The sequence below is a fragment of the Eublepharis macularius genome, chromosome 5 (assembly GCF_028583425.1).
Source record: "Eublepharis macularius isolate TG4126 chromosome 5, MPM_Emac_v1.0, whole genome shotgun sequence".
Lineage (NCBI taxonomy): Eukaryota > Metazoa > Chordata > Lepidosauria > Squamata > Eublepharidae > Eublepharis > Eublepharis macularius.
The window spans coordinates 103,675,753-103,697,183 of record NC_072794.1 but is presented as its reverse complement, the minus strand read 5'-3'; the positions used below and the strand labels follow the sequence as shown (position 1 = coordinate 103,697,183).

Here is a 21,431-nt window from a genome sequence, read left to right as displayed (position 1 = left end):
CTTTGTTATATTTCTATTTCTATAATGTTTGGTTTCTGTATTTTAAAAATCTGATGGAAATCTACAGCAGGAAGAAAGAGTTTCTTGCTTCTAAGTTGAATCTGGACAGTAGAGAGAAAAAGAGAGCATTTAAACTAATTTTCCTGCCTTCCTGGCTTACCCCTTTGTGCATCAGGGGTTCTGAGATTTGTGTGGCATTTAACTCTTCTCCTTTTGCCTTACAGAGAGGAGTCTGGCTTGAACAACAGCCAGTTACACATTGGGCCTGTGGATCCCAGCTCACTCTTCCTGGAAGCCAAGGATCAGAACAATGGTGGGGGAAGCAAGCTTGGCAAGGATAAACCACAAATTAAGAACTGTCATAAATAATAACAACAATAACATTTGATTTATATACCGCCCTTCAGGGCAACCTAACACCCACTAAGAGCGATTTACAACGCATGTTATTATTATCCCTGAAACAACAATCACCCTGTGAGGTGGGTGGGGCTGAGAGAGCTCCGGGAAGCTGTGACTCATCCAAGGTCACCCAGCTGGCTACAAGTGGAGGAGCTGGGAATCAAACCTGGTTCCCCAGATTAGAGTCCTGCCGCTCTTAATCACTATACCAAACTAAATACTGGGGGAAAGGGAACGTTTAGACCCGCCCTCACCCTTTCCCTCTGGGAAAAAAATTGTTTTAACAGATGTCTGGAAGGCAATTAGTGAGCAAGCGAATTGGGTCTTCAGGGAAGGGAACTGCAAAACCCAGAGGGCCACAGCAAAGGGGGACCTTGCTTGTGTGCTCATCTACCTCACCTTATGCAGAGTGGACATGTGGAGAAGGCCAGTCCTCAAAGATCTTGGCAGTAGGCAAACTTGTATGGGTTTAGGCAGCTCCGCAGTTACTCAGGACGAAGCCCATTTAGGGATTTAAAGGTCAACACCAGTACTTTGAATTTGTCACCAGGAGCAAATTGGAAACCAGCATGGTTGTGAAAAAGCAATATCTTCCCCATGCCCCAGGCCTTCATTTCATCCAGAAACTGGTTAAGTGTCTCTATTGTCTCTCAAGACTTACCTAGGAAGGAAAGGTAGAGTTGTGGGTATGTCAGAGCATTGTCCTTATCTCCCTGGTCCCCCTGCTTGGGAGCAGTAGAAGAAGGAACATAATGAGATCCTTCCTATAACTAGCTATCGATCAGTGATGCCTGCTGAACAAGAGGAACTGGCTGGATCTATTTGCAAATGCCAAAATCAAGACAAACACCTTACATTACTGAGGTCTGATATAGACCAGAGATGGGGGTGAAGCGTGTGTGTGTGTGTGTGATGAATGGGAACTATGTTGACAGTTCTTGGATCAGCAGTTCCACAGTCTGGTGCACCAATGAACACTGTGTTTCTTCCCTCTGGCCACAGAGCGTGACACTGACTCGGACAGTGACCTTTCCCTGGAGGATGATCAGAGTGTCTCCTACGCTTCCACCCACTCTTCAGACAGTGAAGAGGATGAAGAATTTGCCAGAGAGCCCTGCTGGGAGAACTTATTGTGCCCTAACAATGAGAAAATGCCAGCACACAGTACTCCAAAAGGTACTTTTGGAGTGTGCTGTTGGAAGTTCTAGAAAAACGAAGTCCTTCTGATTAGGGGCTGGTGGGGTGGCCCATGCCAGCTCAGAACTCCAGCCTTCAGCTGACTGAGATCCCTCTCAGAGTAGTGAGATCATTCTTGGTATGGTCTGTTAGCTTGTCCTTTATTGTAGCACTGACATTAGATATCCATATGCGTCTTCCTCAGCAGTCAGGCTTTGGACCTTGAATCAATGACAGTGTTAGGAATAGGGGCAGAGAAGACAGAGGTGTGATTGATAAGAAGAACAGTGTTTGGGTGCTGGCAACAACCCCCACAACTGGCAGATGCATAGACTCCTGACTGGGGCCAGGTGGGGATGTTTGGGGCCCACCCCCTGCCCAGATGGGGACGGGGGACTAGGGCAAAGGACAAAGCTATTTCATCCTCCTGGGGCCTCATAGCTTCCTTGGTGCCCTGCACCTTGTACCTTGAAATCCCTGCCCATTGTATAGTTGGTTGACAAAATATTCTGTACAATATTAAAACATCCATACTATTTCAGCATGGTACTGGATTTGTCCCCACTTGTGTATCCTGTTCTTACAACAAGTCTTTCTATCAAAATATCCTAGGGACCTCAGAATCAGGGAGCTAGAAAAAGAACCTTTCCAGCTCTCTCTGTCATTTCACATTCTCTGGGCCTGCATCTCATGCATTTGGGTATATATTTCTTTCCCTTGAATAGGTGGTCTTGTGAGTGTAACATGGTTGAGCAAAACTTGGCTGAGCGTAACCTTTGCATAACCTGGCTATCAGAGAGAGCAAAGCATGGCAGAGGGTTCGCACCCATGCTCCTTTTCTCCTTTCCCCTCAGCAGACAACCTTTCTGGCCCTGGGAAACCCTACTGGCCAGGAGACTTCGTGACCACTGCTAGTGAGAGTGATGGGCACGCTGGGTCAGAGAAGCTGCGCGTGGATCCAATTGGCAAGAATGACTGGCTGGGGCCAGCAGAGGAAGCGCTCAGAGAGAATGGGGAGACACAGGCCAGGGAGAGCATCCTGAGCTCACTGCCTCACCCTGCTGCTCAGCCCCAGAAAGGTAAAGAGCAACACTCACTTCCCGCTACAGTCTTACAAAAGGGGCCTGTGCTATTTGGTATCCTGTGCAAGTGCAGTTAGTTTTGGATGCAGAAACCAACAACCTCAGAGTCTGTCTCATCCTATGCAGAGATATTCTAGTCTAAGCCAGTGGCGGTGCAAGGCGGGCAGGGAACAGGAGGAATACCCTGGCCTCCATAAGGTGGCATGGGGTTCTACTAACCTCTCAGAAGCTGTGCACCTGTGCAGTGCTGCCTCTTGTCACCCACTGGTGAAGGTATCGTTTCCCTCTTCAGCAGGGCACAGCTGTGGAGGCTGTCCCCATGCCTCATCCTGCAAGCTGCCACCACTCCAAGTCTGTTGGAATCAGTGGGCTTAGATGGGCATAATTCTACATACTTATTTATTTGAAACATTTCTGTGCCACCTTTCCATTCAACTTAGCTTTCCCAAGGATAATGCTGTCAGTTGATCATGTTTCTGGCCATGATTGCTGTGGACATAGAACTCAAAGCATGTCACTAGTGCGTAGTGAAATCAAGGAATTATCAGGAGGTAGGGTTTCAGTGCACTGCACAATTATTTACTGCTTGCATAATATTTATGCAAAATATATATAAGTAAGTTTGCTTAATTTATATCATTTTAGCTTTTCTTGGCATAAATTCTTGATTTTCTTGTTTTGTAGAACATACTAAGCCCAGCTTAGGTTCTCCCATATCCAGATCCAGAAATGCAAAAATGGCCAGTTTCTTGCCCACTGACTGAAATACCTCAATTAACTCTGATCTAGCCTGAGTTTGATGCAGTCCTTGATTTCATACACATTCTACCTGAGAAGAATCAAGGGCCAAAGCCTGCGTTTTTAATGTTACCAAAGAAAGTGAAAGGTAATACTGCAGGCAAAACCGTCAGTTCCCATCTCGCTACTTCCATTGATATTAGTGAGGAGTCACGCACCTTCTGAAGGGAAATTAGTGGTTCAGGGGGAAGATGATGGAGCAGGCTTGGTTTCATACTTCCAGGAAATATTCTCCCTGACTCTGATTATTCTTCCCTCAGGCATTTTAAAGAAGAAATGCCTGCCACCCATCAGCGAGAAGAACAGCATTCAGCGTATCCACAACAAGCTGTCCAGCTGCCGTTCAGGGATGGTTTCTTCACATGGCTCTTCGGGCAGTGATGGCAGTCGTGGGGGAGGGGTATCGCGACCCCGCCAGACGCTCCAGGAGCAGCTCAATGGCCTCGCACCCATTGCCATGAGCATAAAGACTGGCACAGTGGATGAGGACTCATCAGGCTCCGAGTGAGTATGACCAAGTCTTCTGTCTGATGGACAGACCAAACTTGTAAGCCACCTGCCTCATGGGAGTTTCCTCGTTCACACAGTGGCCCCAGTATCTCAAACCTTTATGTTCTAAATCTTGACAAACCCACCCCCTCCCTATGCTCTGTCTCTTGAAAACAAATGCTTCTCTCTCTGTCACTGTTTACAGGCCCTTAGAGTCTACCCAGCTTGTGCCAGTCCCTGCACTTCTTCAGATTATGGGTTGGAGGTTGGCTCCTATTTTCACTGGGGCTTGCTAGACTATCTGCCTCCCTAACCTTCCCTTCTTGCATACTTGGATTAAACTCTCAACTGCTTTCTGGCTGGGAGGATAAATGGCTACATCAGTAGCCCCACAGCCTGATAGAGAATTTGAAAAGCATGTTGCTGCCGTCCAAACCAAGCTGTGCCTGGCTCTCCCTTTCTTGCCTCTATGAGGCTAAGTGAGGCTCCGGAGGCTAAGTGAGGCTCCGGGTGCATACCAGTTCCCCCCCTACAGTCAGAGGGGTAGTGCAAAGATGCTTCTCAGGGTTGTGGTTAGAGGCTACAGCAGCATTTTTTTAATATCTGAAATTCCCTTTTGTCTGGACAAGGGGATGTCCGTGTCATCGTACGAACTCTTTCCTGGGAATCAGCCCTATTGAATAGACTTGAGTAGGATTCTGAGTAGACCTGCCTGGGTGCTCTCTCTCTCTGTTAACCAAAAGTTAAGGCTTTTCATGAATTACTGATAAATACTCCAGCAGCCTAGCATAAAGTACTATCTGGGGTGGGGTGGGGATGAAGCAATGCTGTCCTATTCTAACTTCTTCCTCAGCTTTCTGGCACTAACCCACCCTCTCCTCCTCCTCTCCTCCCTTCTCTGTTTCTCGTTCTCTCACCTCTCTTCAATCGCCTAGATTTCTGTTTTTTAATTTTCTCCATTAACACACAAGCCCCGGGGGGTGCTTTGCCCAAACCTGCTCATGACCATGCTCATATGTTTGTGTTTCCCCCTTTCCTTTCTTGCTTTGTGTTTGATCACTGAGCAGGAGTGATGAAACCTCAATCTGACGCCGCACGCACCAGACTCTCTCTCTCTCTCTCTCGTGCATTGGCCAGTCCGGGAGCCAGAATTGCTCTCAAACCGCAGCGAGGAATGTTGTCTCCTTCAGCCCGGCCCGGCCTGAGTAGCCGGACCCACAGTATGTAGTGCCAAATGAAACTGACTTGCCATCCTGACACCAGGTCAATGGCAGGACCCAGGAGACGGACCTACTTGAACAGATGCACTTTGAAACATTGTAAAATGGACAGAAACACAAACTTGACCACCTCCAAGTCTTCAGGGATTTTCATGCTTTGTTGCCCAGTCTGGAACTTCGGCGAGTCTGGAATATTTTTCTTATCTTTCCAGTTGGGCGGGGAAACCTCAGCAGCAAACACATGCCTGGGGCCCCTGGACATGCTTTACTGTGCTGATGTTTGCATATCTGACAGTGGGGCTGCATAGGGGTCAGTGTGCTCGAAGACAGATGCCACAGGGGGCACAGAACATGGTAGGTGTTAGACTGATGTGGCAAATCAAAAATGGGGCACAGTTTCTGGAGGGACAGGACATTGCTCTGACTTTCTCCTAAGACTAGGGAACTTTGGATTAAGGCCTAAGAACACAACAGCATGAGATCTGTAGGCACTACAGGCAGACTGCATTACTGATGACCTCCCTGAAGGCCTCCTCTGCACAGTCCTAGGAGATAGCCCTGGCCTCTTTCTGCAGTATGTGTGACAGTTATTTTAAGGGTGCTTTTCTGCCATCCTGTTGCGAGGGATTTAAAACATGCCTGCAGGAGCAGTAGATGGATGTTATCCCAACAGGCAAGTCAGTCTCCATCTGTCTGGCACATAGGAGAGATGGGGGTCTGAAATCTTGGCTTTGCTATGCCAAGCATCCACAGAATTGAGAAGGGCTGAATATCAGGAAGAAACTTTCTCATCCAAATAACTTCTTGTGTAAGTAGTTGAGTGCTCCTTGCAGAATAGCACTCAGTGCCATCTCGTCTGCTCCGGCCTAAGGAAAATAAAAGTGTTTCTTGGTTATGTTGCTTAAGGAGGTGTGGTAAGATTTATAACGAAAACCCAGAGCCAGTTCCCCAGGATGTTCCATACATTCATCAGCTCAACAGATTTGCATCAGCAGCTGAGACTCTCGTTCCTTCCCTGGCACGTTGCTCACCTCAGACTTGGCACTCCAGATCGCACAGTGGAACCAGAAAACTCAGTGGGACTAGAGTCCTGAGTGAGATTAGAACCCGACATAAGATACCTTCATCAATGGAAGTGCTCCCTCTTGGACCATAAAACTTACTTTTTTAACCAGTTGGTTGTGGCAGCCACCTTTCCAAGCTCAGCCTGCCAGTTCAGTGACTTAGCCTCACTGAGTTTGTTCCAAGAGCCGTCCCACAAGGCGTGAGCAACATGGGAGTGGCCTTCTGAGCCATCTGTCCATGTTGCAATTATTTTCATAGAAAACGACAAAAAGAAAAAAGTCTCCCCTTCTGCTCCTTTTCACCAGTCAGCACCTGGTCCCTGTGCTGCTGGGCTGGAGCAAGGATGCTGCCTTGAAGTCTCCCAATAGCGCCCGGCACTTAACGCCGACGGGGCGCTGCCTTTCTGCCTCAGAAGCCTTCATTTTTTCTACACTCAGCCAAGCCAGATGCCTGCTCATAAGGGGGATTTTCATGCTGGGTCCTTTTGGAAAGTTTTTTATAGAGTTCCTGGGAAAGAGATTTTTCTGATAAGGGAGTGGGGAAGGAGGGGGGCAGCTTGGGGAGGGGTGAAGGCACTGTTTATTTTGATGTAATTTTTTATTTGACCACTGCTGAAGGATGTTCTAATTTAAAGAGATGAAAAACTGTTTGGGTTACAACTTTAGCTTCATAACTGTGTTAAGTCTTGTTAGCTGGCTTTACTGACTTAGCCAAGGTTTGCACAAGGAGGAGTTAATCAGGACGTTGACTGTTGACATGGCCTGGCTTACTCAAGGATGGGGTTCCCAAAATGAGGAGGCTCCTTTCATCTCCTCTGGAAATCTTGGTCATTGCCACCTGGCCTTTGTGGGGGCCTCCTTGACAACTCTCCTTGCCCTTTCTTGGAATCTTTTAATGTAATAGGATGTGATGCTTTTAAATCTGTGTCATGTCAGCCTGGCACTTCCATAGCAGCCACTGTGTGTTAACCACAACGTTAAGCAGAAAGCATATCGGTTCCAACACAGTCTCTTATGTAGACTAACTGATCTGGTACATTTTTTCCCCATCAAAATGTACCCTGTGAGCAGTTTAGCTCACCTAGTTAAAAAAATGGAAGAGATTTTTTTCCTAATGCAGAAGGAGCAGCATTTGAGTTCTCGCTGGAGGTCAGTGTTGCCCTGACCTTCAGTTTCACATTGGTCAACTTCTAATCTGTAAGCCTATGGAAAGCGGAGACCTATCTTGAAATCAGAAGTTCAGTCAAGCAATGATATTTGTACTTCCTCCACTCTTCCGCTAGGCTACCTACCATAATATTGCAGCGTTAAAAGGCAAGCCCAGGCTTTGGGTCCTCAGACAAGTAGACCATATCCTCCCTTAGGGGTGAGAATATTAATGCCTCAGCCCCTAGAGAATGAGACACTCCTGTTGGCCCTAGCTAGTATACCAAAACCTCTAGTGAAGAAAAACGCAACATACTCTTAATCAGTTCTACTCACATGCCATAAGAGATGCAGCAGAGAATTGACTTGGGGGGGAAAGCAAGCAGGGAAGCTTTCCCCCCTCAAACTTCCCATTGCCAACTCACAGCGTGCGAGCAAGTAACATACTGTGAATTGTGCTGTCAGTGGAAACCCAAGTATCTACTCTGCAGGTGTGGAATAAAAGATAGGCAGAGCTAATGGCTATTGTACAAATGTCTTCCATAAAGGACCCCCTGGCTTTAGTTTTCTGGCCAGCATTTGCCATTGTTTTCTCCTATTGGGGCAGCATGATAGGCAGAGAGCCAGGCAACTGATCATCGCAGGTGCATGGGAAAAGCTTCACTTGTAGAATTTTTGTCTGTCACAGAACTGTTAAAGGTACAGGAGCTCTGCCAGAAAAAGACCTTGGTCACTTGCTCCATCCCCAATACCTCAAACCCTGACTTACAACCCATATAGATCCCAAGTCAAGTGTACAAACTAGCTTGTGATAACAGTGTTCTATGCAAGATGTTTTCTCATCTGGAGAATGCAAATTAACAAAAACAAGCCGGAATGCAGTAGTGGCCCAAAGGATTCTGGGTCACTGAGCTCTCCTAATGATCATGACTTCTGGGGGGGAGGGGGATCATCTTCAGCCTATGACTTTGCCCAGAATAGGACTGAATAGGAGAGGGTAGGAATTCACCTTAATTAGTGACCAGGATAAATTGCCAAGCTAGTATTAAACCTTAAAAGCATGTTACTGATTGGGAGGGGACTGGCTTCTACTGGGAACTTCATGAAAGAGCTTAGCTTCTCAATCTATCACTGGTATTGCTTAGCCTTTTTTGAACACATGCTGCCATGGACAGAAGACAAAACTCACCTGTTGGCTATCTCACCTATGGAGATGTGATAGGCATGTCTACATTTTAATTTATTTGTAATTGTTTTTTAATATATATATATCTGTTAACTGGAGAGTGTCTATCCAAACCTGTGCCATCCTGAGGAAGGGTTGGAATAAATGGGAGGAGGTAGAGGGGATACATCCGCAGCTGAAGAATTAAGAGGTATATGAAAGAAAATGCCTACACCCTGTCCATCATCAAAACCTAACAAGTGTCTGAAGGAGTGGGGAAAACACCATGCAACATCCAGAAGATGAAGAGATAAATCAACTGATGCACAAGATGGTATATTGGAGTTTAGGGAGTTTGTTCATTTGCAGCTGCTGTGAAACTGCAATTACAGCAAATACAAATTTTGTCTTCTCACAGCCTAATACACCCATCACTGCACAGGTAATGAGTAACTACCACTGTCCAAAACTATGCTTCTTTCATTGTTGGCCAAGGGGCCATAGTCTGTTAATAGCAGCTTCAAAGCCATTGGCTCTTCCATCAACATCCTCTGCAATAGCTGTTAAGGTCATTTGCAGCAGAAATCAAAGTCCCTTCTGTACCAGGGACTTTTCACTATCCCAGAAGTCAAGCCGAAAGCCATGGAATCGGCTTGTCTGGGCCCTCTCATGTTTGGTTAGTGTGGTGCCATACATTTTAGTCTGCACATTAAAATGTGTCAGGATTGATGAATGCTGGTGCTTTTGTCACTAGTGCTGTCATAAGTGATGTCACATCACCAGCCCCCCCCTTTTTTTTTGCACATGTGATGAATCGATGCATCGCTGGAACGCTGGATCAATCATTTCCTGAACCTCTCAACCCATCAGTGCATTGATCTTACACTGGATTAAAAAAAAAAATTAAGTGGAAAGGAAAATGGAAAGAGGGGAGGGGAGGAATGGAAAGGAGGGGGAGGGAGTAGCTGGCTAGACAACAGTGGCCAGTCAAAATGAAGTGGACTGGCAGAGGGTGGGAGAGGGCAGAAGAGAGTAGAATGCTAAACGACAGGATAAAGAGTGTGCACGGGGAAACTGCAGACTGGAAAACAGATTCTTTTTTAAAGTTGGGGTATAAGTGCTCCCAGGAAAGCTGTGGAAAAGCCACAAAGTGGCCAGAGTGACTACTCATGGTGGCAAATTGGGTGCAGATGGTCACGAGAAAAACTGCACTGTGGAAACCGAACCAGCAAAATTGGCCCATGCAGAAAAGATTTAAGTTAGAGCCAGGCAGGATGATATCCTTTTTCCTGACAGCACTCTAGGGGAGGAAGGGGGAGAGACAGTCTGAGGAAAGACACCTGGAGACTTCCTGTAGGAGGTTGCTCATAAATATTGATATGATGCTCTCTCTCCCCTTGGTACTGAAAGCAGAAGTGTACAGCTAGAATTGTTAATGTAAATACAGTAGGCTTCACCCCCCTCCCCCATTCTTACTAAATAATAAAAACCATAGTTCAGTTCAGGTGGTTCCATTTCAGTACTGTATCCATAGCTTGTGCTAAACAAAATTACGTGGGGGAAGGCACTGAACTAAGTAACCAGACTATGGTAAAACTAACACAAACAAACTGAAACCGTCATATTCATGCAGTAGCTCTGAGAGAAGGATAAGTAATTATGGGGCATGGGGAGACCATTGCTAAAAGGAAGCTGAATCTTTGGACTTGTGTTTCAGCAGTAAAAAAAGGGGTAGGTGTTGTAGGCTACTACAAAAGATACTAAATAGCAGAGTTCATAGCCCAGCATGGACAATGCTTAGTCACAAGCAATTCCTCGCCACTGTGAAATATAGGAGTCCACTGCAGCTGGAATTAGCCCAATATGCCAAGCAGAGCTGTAAGAAGCTATAATTCTATCAAGGGCTTCCAATGATATTACAATTTATACATTCGTAGATTATAGGTTTGTATGCTAGCAGTCCTCTTTGTTGGCATCTTCCTCTGGTGGAGTGTTCTGCTGTGGGGGCTTTGGTCTTTTGTACGAAACAACCATTCCTCATCAGCTATTACAACTTTCTGTTAATAATCAAGTGTACTTCCACAACATGGATAATGTGCATTGTAATTTGAAATCCTTAAAGAAGATAGAACAAGGCATACAAGCAATAAGAATAATTAAGAACAGGAAGTGGGTTTTTTTAGGAAATACAAAAAATAGAGTAACTTTTTTCAAACAGTTTAGCTTACATTTTTTGCTTATGCTACAGAAATGTAACAAGTGAAACCCCTCCCCCCCATTACTTGTTTGATTTTTGCCTGCCGTTCAGCTGATGACAGTACAGGAGCCTGGCTTGAAAAGGAAAGCAGACATTTTTTTCTTTATTCTCATCTTTGCCCATAATTTCAAACTGTGCTTTCGATTGCTCAGCTTACAGCACAGGATTGATTGCAAGCCAAAATCTTGGCAGACTGCAATTATGGCAGCACAGAACCAACTAGGACTTGAAACGAGAGGCAACTTCGTAGAAGAGATCAAGGGAAGAACAGGATAGAAGTATACAATAATAAAAGGCATGAAATAGATATTGACTGCTTTTTTACATCATAATATGAGCACTAGGGCCACATGGTTGTTAATGTGTAGTAAGTTTAAACAACAACAAAGTGCCCTCCTCAGATTCCACCTAATCTGAAATTCACGCCCATAGAAAATTAGTGTTTTAAGGAAGCAGTCATAATAGGTCAACAGTTAAGACTGTCCAGTAATAATGTAATACTTTGAGACAGCCCTATTCTGTAAAATGCCCATAAGACTGAATATAAGGACTACTGGCTTTTTCTAACAATGGGCCAAGCTACAAGTGACGAATGACACTTGAACGGCAAGTGGATCGAGTGGAGGGCAAGTGAACAGGGAGAAATACACTTGCCGTTCAAGTGTCATTCATCACTTGTAGCTTGGCCCAATGTCTTAGGATTTAAGGGGACTAGACCAATCATCACAAGCCACAATAACACACTAAGCAAAAAGTTTACAGACTTGGGGAAACTGAAGTCTTGCCCAAGCTTCCCAGCCTGCAGCTCAAATGGCCTTTCAGTGGCACAAGTCATGATATTAGTAAGACTCGGAAGTGCTTAGTGCCTCTTGGTCCAGGTACATTTGTCATGAGGTGAACTTCTTAGTGTCATCAGGGTGGAGGAGAGCCACAGTGGAAGTGCTGCAGATGAGTGGCCTGCCTGAAGCATTAACAAGAGCTTCTCATGACGTTTGTAGTTTAGATCTGACATGCGACTCAATTCCATCCTGAGATGTTCCGGTCCCCAAGGAGTTTATGATGTCCAACATAGTTACCTTCAAGGAAAGAAAGGACTTTTAGGTGAGCCTCACAAATTCTTAGTTCAGTATATTTATGATATTTTAATTATATTGAGAAATCAGTTGAAAAAAATAAAAAAATTAGAACAGAACCAAGCTATTAAGGGCTCTACAAATTTAAGGCAGCATCTTGACTTATTTCTGTTCTCCATATTATCCAAAAACTGTATAATCTGTATTGCTATTTATATCGCAAGCCCCTTTTAATGCCAAGCACATCTACCAACACCATTAGGCGCACTGGGGGCTAATGACAAGGTTGGACTTCTTAAATAAACAATGGCAGGTATGTAAAATGCCTCTGACTTTCAGGTGAGCAGACAAACATCCTGAACTGACACAGAAGGCGACAGGCTGATGCTAAGCGGAGCGGATCTGCTTAGAGAAGAGGATGCACTTTGCATTCCTACTGGTTTCAGTCTTTGCATCCAGCATATCAAGCAATAGTACCGAACCATCAATAAATATTGGTGTGGTTGGACTGTTGTCTTCTCCTGCCCCTGGCTTGAAAGCAGAAAGACAAAACCTTACCTTGAAGAGCCAGAGATTGTCTTCTTGGGCAGCTGGGGCCTGCTGTTCTGAGAGGTACCAGAAGGAAGTGTCTGCTGGAATGCAGCTGCTTTAGAAAGGAAAGGAAAGGGAGAAAAGTAGAGATCAGCATGACGTATTTCACTTAGATGACACTAAGCAATATTCCAATATCTTTCATTGTGACCTGCCTGAGATGTCTGCTCTAGGACCAAACAAATCCAGTGAAGACCAGCACACTGCTATATAAAAGTCAGGATCTCAAGCTTCACCAGAAAAAAAACATGCTCCACGCCCCCCCCCCCCCCCAAGACACTCTTCTGTATATCAGCTGGCAAGATCAACGTTCAGGCTACGATTTGCCTTAAAAAAAATCTGTAGGGCAATAAAGCACTTGTTTTTAAAAAAAGAACTCTGTATTGTATATAGAGTCTAACTAGCACACTGCTTGACTGTTCAGTAAAGGCCAGTTTTTTAAAAAAAATGTTTGCTGTTCTTTAGAAAAAAGTCATGCATCATGTGAGTTTCTGGAGCAGAAGAGAGTTCTCACGCCAGTCATACTTGTCGCATAACTATAACAAATATCATTCCAAACTTCTGAGACAAACTCCATGTATATCAGTCAGTCAAAAAGTTGCAAACAATATTTAACTGAGAGTAAACCACTCTTGAAGATCCTCATCAAATCTACATAAAAATCGGTGTTCAACACTCTGCTACAACTTGGGACTAAATTTGATTCCTTGTTAAAAGGGTGTGTGTGATCCATATATTTAATCTGAATTATATAAGAGAATATTCCCTGGTTGGCTCCTCAGTGGCCACAGAGAATACTGGAGCTTGGTAAAGCCGTTTCCTTCCTTGATCTATTTCCACATACTGAGTATGTCCCGGATCCCTCGCCCTCCTGGTTTCTTCCGTTCCAGGCTTTTGATCATGGTAATTATTATCTACTGCATACTACTTTCCAGCTTTTCAGACACTTCTGTAGAGCAAAACAACCAGATTTAAAATACTTTGTTGAAAATTACAAAATACTTTTTCAGGAGCCTGAATTATTATAGCTCATGACCTAGATCAAGCATTTTTGAAAATATTGGATATCTTGAAGAAAAAATAGCTGGTCACACAGATACTTTAGTTCTTAACCACTGTAATGCATAACACTCGTACATTGTTCGTATCACTCAAATAATCAAGAATGCCAAAAATAGAATATGCTTCAAGATTACTAACGGGTATCTTCTATAACTGGTAGAAAGGATTTGTTTAGAGCCGGGTACTCTCAAGTTTCAAGGAAACATGCTTAACATTGAGTTCAGTGGGATTTACTCCTTGGAAAAGGCTTTGGAAAGCATCTTTATATCACAATGGCCTCAGACATGACCAGTATCTCTTGGCCTAACCCAAGTGAATAATGTAAGGTCCATGTTCACAGAAATTAATAGAAATGCCAAGGCTTCATGGAGTAAGAATCTTAATTCAGAGACAAAGCATTAACCTAGTTCTGCATGCATGCAAAGTACTTTTCAACTGATGTCTTCAGGCAAGCCACCCTTGACTAGAGCGGATACCCAAGATTTGCAGCCAATTTAAACAGAAAGGATGTTTCTGGATCCATGTATTTGGAAGCTCCCCATATCAAGAACTCCATGACTCTGGTAAGCTAGTATGCAAGGGAGATTTCTAGCTTGGCCTTCTCATTAACATGCACATTCGAAGGCTGCCCCAAGTCAGAAACTCCTTGCCTTCAGAAAACTGTCAATTCCTTTCAAGCAGGCTGTAGTAGTACAATCCTACACTCTGAGGATGACACTACTATGTGTTTTCTGAATCAGCTCCTGCTTCCACTGCCTAATAAGAGCATGGAGCATCAGGGCAGACCATTTAGTAATGGGCCAAAAGTTTTTTAAAATGAAGGAATGCATTGCATTCAGAAGGTCCTTAGTTCAGTCTCTAGCATCTCTATCTAAAGGATTTCGGGTAGCAGATGCAGGGGAAGTCCTTTCACTTAGCAGACCAATCCTGGTCTGATGGTATAAAGTTGCTTCATACCTTCAAGTTAGGATGCATCTTATGTCCTCTTACCTTTCTTCCCAGTCAGGGTTGGCAGAGAGGATCCCTTCCCACCAGATAACTCCAAACTCGGTGGCTTCACTGGCTTGAGCTGGCTGGGCCTCCCTGGGACTGTATGCCTTCCTGAAGCAGTGATGTGACTGGTTGTTTTTGGAATGGATTTTGGCACAGGGAGTCTGGTTGCAAGCACAGATGTGGGAGTGCTGTTGGTTCGAGTCTGGCAAGAGCTGCTGTGGGGCGTGGAGCTGGCTCGTGGTTGTGGGATATTGCCCACCATCATTTTAGCCTGACCTGCAGAGGAAGAGGAAAAGCAGCTTGAAGGCAGATTATTAGAATGCCATCAAGCAGAACTTGAAAAGGGAATTTTCTCTTGTACTTCTCTGGCCTTTGAGATTTCTTTGAAGGGTTAAACAAAATTTTGTAGACAGGGATGAGCGGATGGTTGTATACAAAGATTTTCAAAAAGCTTTTGACAAAGCCCCTCACCAAAGGCTCTAAGAAAACCTAGCAGTTGTAGAATTGGAGGCTGAGTATTCCCCTGAGAGGCAGCCATTTTAAAAAGAATCAACAGGTTTTGCAGTGGAAGCGGGCAAGCAAGCAGCAGCAGCCATTTGAGAAATCTATATTGGGACTGGTGTTATTTAACTTACTTGCAAGTGTCTGAATGGATGGTGAGGTAGCCAAGCATGTACATGACGTCGTTTATTCAGAATAGTGGACACCAAGCTGACTGCAAAGGATCTCCCAACTAGGCTGGCCAATGGAATGGCAGATGAAATTCGGAGTGAAAAAGTGCAAAGTGATATATGTTATGACAAAAAAATCCTACCTTCAAAATATAAACTGATATAGTATAAATTAGATGCAACCATTAAGGAAGTATTAGCAGAAAAACCACTCAAAATACCAGCTGAGTTTTCTGCAAAAGTGGAAGTGTCAAAATCAGCAGTACATTTTATTTCCAATACTGTACCTAATAAAATGTACTGCTTCACTGGCAATAGTGATGATACTGTATACCTTGATGATGCAACCACATTTTTAATATTATGTATGTTTTGGTCATCCATAACTGAAAGGATACAGCAGTTTAGAAGACACAGAAAAGGAAAAGGACCAAGTCACCAGAGCATCTTCCCTACAAAGGCAGGCATATGAGAGCAGGGATTTTTATGGGGTGGGGATGGGATAAGCCATTAAGGGAAGAAATAATAAATCTTTATAAAATTGTGTAGAGAGGAATGCGTGGATGTTTGTATACAAAGAAGTGAAAGGAATGAAACCAAGACTATTCTCAATTAAAACATTAGAATTAGCATAAACCAAAAAAGGATTATTTCTTCATGCAACATACAGTTCATTTGAAATTCACTGCTGCAGGATGTAGCAATAGCCATTTGTTTAGGTAGCTCTTTAAAATATTGATGGAAAATAGATTCTTTCCAATATTAATTCTCCAAGAAAGCCAAAAATGAAACATCCAAAAACAAGCCTCTAGTTACCAAATGCCTGATAAACAAGAGGGGATGTGGATGAGATGGACCTTCGATCAAGCAAAGTAGTTTTTTCCCTTAAATTTGTGACTTGATAGTATTCTGCTGATCATTGATCTTCTGTGGAGAGAAATTTATTCTGACCCCAGCTGTGTAGATTAACTTACTTGTAAAAGCCTTCTGAAGAGGAAACTTTTCTTGAACAGAAGAGGACTTCTTCACAGGGCTAGTCTGTGATGGATACGCCCTGGGTCTTAGCTTTCCTTTTCCTTGTGATACTAGCGCTGTATCTCCACAGGGTGAATCCTGAAGTTTCAACTAACGCAGCAACATAAAAAGAAAACAATCTACATAGCTGTTTGCTTGGAAGCAAAGAATTATTTTCTCAATAGCCTCCTCTTGCTTCAGAGCTGTTTGAAAGTGTCCTCAGTCAGGTATGGAGACTGCTGCTACATGGGAAGGTACTCAGGTACTATGCCATGCATCACTCATATATTACACATATATAAACAAAGGTGAATGTCATTAACGGTTATAATGATCCCCAAGTATAACTCATAGTTCTGGCTACTTCGGTTACATTAATGCAAACAAAGGTCAACAGTGCTAGGTACTCCTGTAGAAACAGCCAGCAGGGTGGGCCCTTTACTGCGTTATTCACACACTTGTTACACACAGTGCTTGTTCTTTCTTGGCTAGAAATACCTCTGGTTCTTGAGCAGAACAGGCTGGGCCAGAAGCTTCCTCCTTCTTCCTCAAAAGTCCCCCCTTTTTGGTTTGAAGGGCAGGTCTGAAATCCAGCAGCTTATTTTGATTTTCTGCTGTTTTGGGGGAAGCAAGTGGAGACGGTCTACCCTTCCTACTGCTTCTATTACTTGCCTGAGAATGAAGACAGAAAAAACAACACAAAGCCAGAATTTTGAAAAGAACTGGAAATGATTTAGCAAGTTCAGAGAAGGGCATATAGATCTTAAAATACCACATTTTAAGAGAAGAAATAGTACTCAGAAGCATCTTAGGTGTGGGAAAAGACAATCCTGCTCTATATGTATTTATAAACTTTCCCCCCACTGCATAGGCCTCAGACTAGCTTACAACAACATATCAGATACATCCATCCAAAGTATTATGCAACTAGTTCAAAACGAGTGAAAATTGAAAACAGGTAGATTGTTCCAATAGAACTAAAAATTCACAAAGTCTGACAGGACAAAAGATTTTGCCTGTCGACTAAACATTTTAGTGATATGGGTCTGACTAACACTTGGGAGGAGGAAATTTCACAATACAGGCACCCCCCCTACCAATCTCTTGTTTTTAGAGGACAACTTTAGTACTGGTGGTGGTGGTATCTAAAGCAACATCTTTCCACTAGAGTAATCCCTCTGAAGAAAGACCTTTGATTTGCCTGGCTCAGAAACAAAAAATTATACCGGGAGGAGAGCTGATACGGTCTACAGCCTCCCATATTGCCATTGAATTCAGAAGGTGGCATCACATACTGTATAAACACCCTACTCTCTTGGCATGTGCAGCTAGAGAAAAGGAATCACAGCTAAAGTAGTTGACAGAAAAAGGTCAGGAGGGAAACCAGGATTCCCTGAGCCCATACTTTGTACTCTGACTGCAAGCTATGCAGGCTCCAGTCCTCCACCCATACCTTCTTACTATTGTGAGGCATCATTGTTGATGAGACATTGGGAGACTTGCTGGGCCTGGATTTCTTAAAAAGCTGACTGTCCGCACTGGAGCTGTTAGTTTTATTTTGCAGTTTTCTGGAAACTGGAGAGTCTGCAACATGAGAAGTAGCACTTTGCCCCTGCAGAAACTGAACTTGGGGGGAATCTAGAGCCAAGTGAGTTTCAGGCCCCACTGTTGGCAGCAGTGCTATCAGCGGGCTGTTCTTCACATTGAAAGTCTTCCGTCTGGAGTTCCTGGTGCCCTCATTTTCTGCGTGCAAAAGTCTGATTGGGGAGAAAGGTTCATATCCTGGTACTTTCTCAGGTGTCAAATCAGAGCTGACATTCTTCTTCTCCAAAAGCCTACATTTCTCCATCTGTGCAGCCAACATATTGGCTTCCTTCCTGATCTCCTCCAGCTTCTCAGGACTCAGGAGGCTCCACCGCTCTCTAGCCTTGCTCCCATTCTCTCCCAACAAGGTGTTCATGTCAGTAGTTTGTGCCAAGCTCCTTTCACTGGGCTCACTAGGACTAGTGACAAAGTCTTCCTCTTCTAGTCTGTAGCAGCAAAGTCAAGAACCGAAAAGGAACAGATTCAGCAAGATACAGCAACATCACTCAAGGGAGACTGCAGCAGGTGTAAGAGGAAAGCAAGAGAAGAGGGTTCCTATTATGCAACAGAACCAAAGTGTCACTTTTAAAATAGAACCTGAATAAGGTTTTTAACTACATCAGTGCTAATTGTTTGGGGTTTTAAAATTTTCTTAAACACATATGAGGGACACTGTGTGCAATAACAAAACCTACACAACTGACAGGGAATTTGGGAACCCTCCTCCATTCACATAGCACTTGTACCATGATGATGACTTAATTTTGTTCCTGTGCCGCTTTGCAAAAGGGAATGGGGAAGGGCTCAACATATTGAAGGCCCAGAGGTCTTTGTTTTAGTAAGAAATAAATGGACCCATTGAGCTCTTAATTTAAAGCATCAGCTTCCCACTATTAAACAAAGATTTTATATTGAATTCAATTTCAGTTTGAGAAACTTCAGCACAGAATTATGGGTATGGAGGATCTTGCTTATTAAACCCACATTTTTGCCATTTACAGATGGAGTGGCCATTGTGCATTAACACATCTGTTGCCTGTCATGCTGAATTACACTACTAGGGGTCAGATCCATCATGCTTACCCATCTGAAGGAGAAGACAACCCAAAGTCAAATGTCTCATCAGTAATAAATTTTATATCTGGAGGAATAAATAAGCATAATTATCATAAATGTTCATTGCATTTCTGCTATATAACTCTTCCATCAATTGGCTGATCACTGTCACAAACACTAATTGGTCATGCAAGGAAAGGTGCAAAATCTGTCATCATACTAGAGGAAATTCTCCCAGAAAAAGCCAGTTCCTAACTTGTAGTAGAACTTAGGTCTCATAACTCTTATTAAAATCCATGAAAGTTAAAAACATCAGCTCACATGTGCACAAAATCACAAGGAAGGGGTCAACAGCAAAGCAGAGAATTAAAGCCATTTTTCTTCCTGATTCAGGTGCCATTAATGGGAATAATACAGTCCAAGTTGATGTATGCTAATGGACCTGCCTTTGTACAATTAACAGCCTGATCCTGTGCAGTTTTAAATTCACATAAGGTTACTGAAATCAGTGTATTTTGGCATGCTGAATTTCTCATAAGACTTGGCTGTATACCATGCTTTAAATAGTGCATGTCATCAAAACTGGCTCTATGAGTCTTGAAAAACCTTAAAGTTGCATGCAGCATGCCAGGCATAAAAAGACTCTTCTAAAAGTGATCTTTTATCTTGTACCTAGTCCTAGTTTGAAAACAAAATCAATGCACCCAACTATAAAGGTCAAAAGGTGCGTTAAAAGTTTTGCCTAGCAAAGAAAGACCAAGCCTGGTTGTTCTATCCAGAGCAACATGTACATACACATATGCAACCATGGATATGTCAGGGCTCACCTTCAGTTGGCAACTCCATGTTTTCCAGGAACTATCTAAGCAAACCAGTGAGTAACTAAATGGGAAAATAAGAATAAGACAGCAGGTATCATAATACCACTATATAAAAATCTATGGCAAACCCAAAATTTAGAGTGTTGTATGCATTGGATTACCCTATTCCAATTAGGATGTCAGAGGGCTAATATGTACAGAAAAGTATTAGATAAGGTGATCTACAGATCTGAGCATTTTCCCCCATCTAGAAAAGCTTAAGATGCTGCTCTTTATAAAGCATTTTTAAAGAGATAACTAAATGAGGCACGTTAGGGGATTATAAAATTATGACCTGCTGTAGAGAGAATTTTGAAGTTAATTCTCCCTCCAAATATTAAGGTTCATCCATCTGAGAGGACAACCATCACCCATTGGAGAGCCAATGCCAGCCAGAAGAAAAGAGATTCCATACCCACCCACCCCCTACATCCCTCAGCAGATTTTGGTAAAATTTTAGAATTATTCAGCTGAAGGAAGCTTCATATATTCTTCATATAAAATTGATTGGTAATAGGCTCATGAATGAGAAAAGAATTCACAACCCATATTTTATAGAATCAATCCTTTTTTAAAAAGCCAGCCAAATCATAGGTAAGTTCATCAATAGCTATTAGACACCATACATTTAAAAATAGAAACTCTGCATTTGGAGATGGTGTACCTCTTATTTTGTTGAGGACAAATAACAAGTGATAGCTGTCTTCATTATACCTTGCTTTTGAGTTTCCCAGGAAGACCTGGCTAGTCACTTGAGACACAAAATGCCTGGACTTTGGTCTCAGCATTGATTTTAAATCATCAGACTTTGCAGTATTAAAAAAAGGATACCCATGGATAAATGGGCTTTAACATTTAAACAAGCATCACTGAAACTACCATTCTTATTCAATTAGTTATTACACTATTTAGTGCCCTTATTTACTGTCAGTTTTTGTGTAAATAAAAGTATTAACAAAATGTGTAAGCATTTGCTTCAGTGCTTACTAAGCACACTTTGCAGTTTTCTTTAAAGATTGCTTACATTTACTTCCATAAGTATACTTTAGTAGATGTTTTAGAGTGGTGTGCCTTGAGTTAGATTAAGTTCATCAAACTAACTGGAAATTTCCATCTGTTAAAACCAATGACAGAAATTGTTCCTTACTTCAAACAGAAGATGATGCTGGAATCTGGATCCCTTCCTCTTGTACTTTTTTATTAGTACAAATGTAGATCAATACAATTTGAGTTACAGAAAGTTATAATTTCTGCAGCATCTCTTATTTTCTCTTGATTTCCCATTGTATGTTTTGCATTGTAAGCTCCTTGAGACCAAAACTTTTTTGCCTTTAAAAACTCATAAGGGATCATATATACTAGCTGTACTAAATTAAATACAGTGTAACTAAACACTGTATAAATACCTTTGGTTTTGAAAATACTTCCTTAGGCTAGAAACTTTTGACTGGTTCCCAGATCAACCAGCTTCAGCTTACTTGTATCACAACGATGATGATGATCTGTTCCTAAGATAGTTATGTGCTCCTAAGGGAGAGCTTCATTGTTTCCCCTGCCTACTCATTGCACTCATTACTGACACCATGATATCAGTGAGTGGGCAAGGTCTTTGTTTACATTCTCCTCAGTCTAGCACAATGCACACAGAACACCTTACACATTTCTATTGCTGGCTGCAATTCAAGCCACACTCACGAAGAAGCAAGCCCACTGGAAACAGTGAGGCTT

The 21,431-nt window shown here is 43.0% G+C and overlaps 2 protein-coding genes across 2 annotated transcripts in view; one reads left to right on the top strand and one right to left on the bottom strand.

The window, feature by feature from the left end:
- The window catches only part of CELSR2 (cadherin EGF LAG seven-pass G-type receptor 2), a 129,018-nt gene extending 120,338 nt beyond the window's left edge, over positions 1 to 8,680 (top strand). The window contains exons 31-35 of the mRNA XM_054979609.1: positions 225 to 313; positions 1,405 to 1,578; positions 2,433 to 2,657; positions 3,719 to 3,962; positions 5,015 to 8,680. Of these exons, the coding sequence (XP_054835584.1) occupies positions 225 to 313; positions 1,405 to 1,578; positions 2,433 to 2,657; positions 3,719 to 3,962; positions 5,015 to 5,036 (754 nt within the window). The 3' untranslated portion in view covers positions 5,037 to 8,680. The remainder of the gene's footprint in view (positions 1 to 224; positions 314 to 1,404; positions 1,579 to 2,432; positions 2,658 to 3,718; positions 3,963 to 5,014) is intronic.
- Positions 8,681 to 11,806: 3,126 nt separating this feature from the next.
- PSRC1 (proline and serine rich coiled-coil 1) lies at positions 11,807 to 21,288 on the bottom strand. Its single transcript, XM_054980405.1, is given in 8 exon segments — positions 11,807 to 12,518; positions 14,516 to 14,794; positions 16,164 to 16,314; positions 16,702 to 16,875; positions 17,651 to 18,233; positions 18,871 to 18,928; positions 19,671 to 19,725; positions 21,280 to 21,288. Coding segments are annotated over 8 exon segments (1,401 nt in total). The 3' UTR covers positions 11,807 to 12,426.
- Between the last annotated feature and the right edge of the window lie 143 nt (positions 21,289 to 21,431).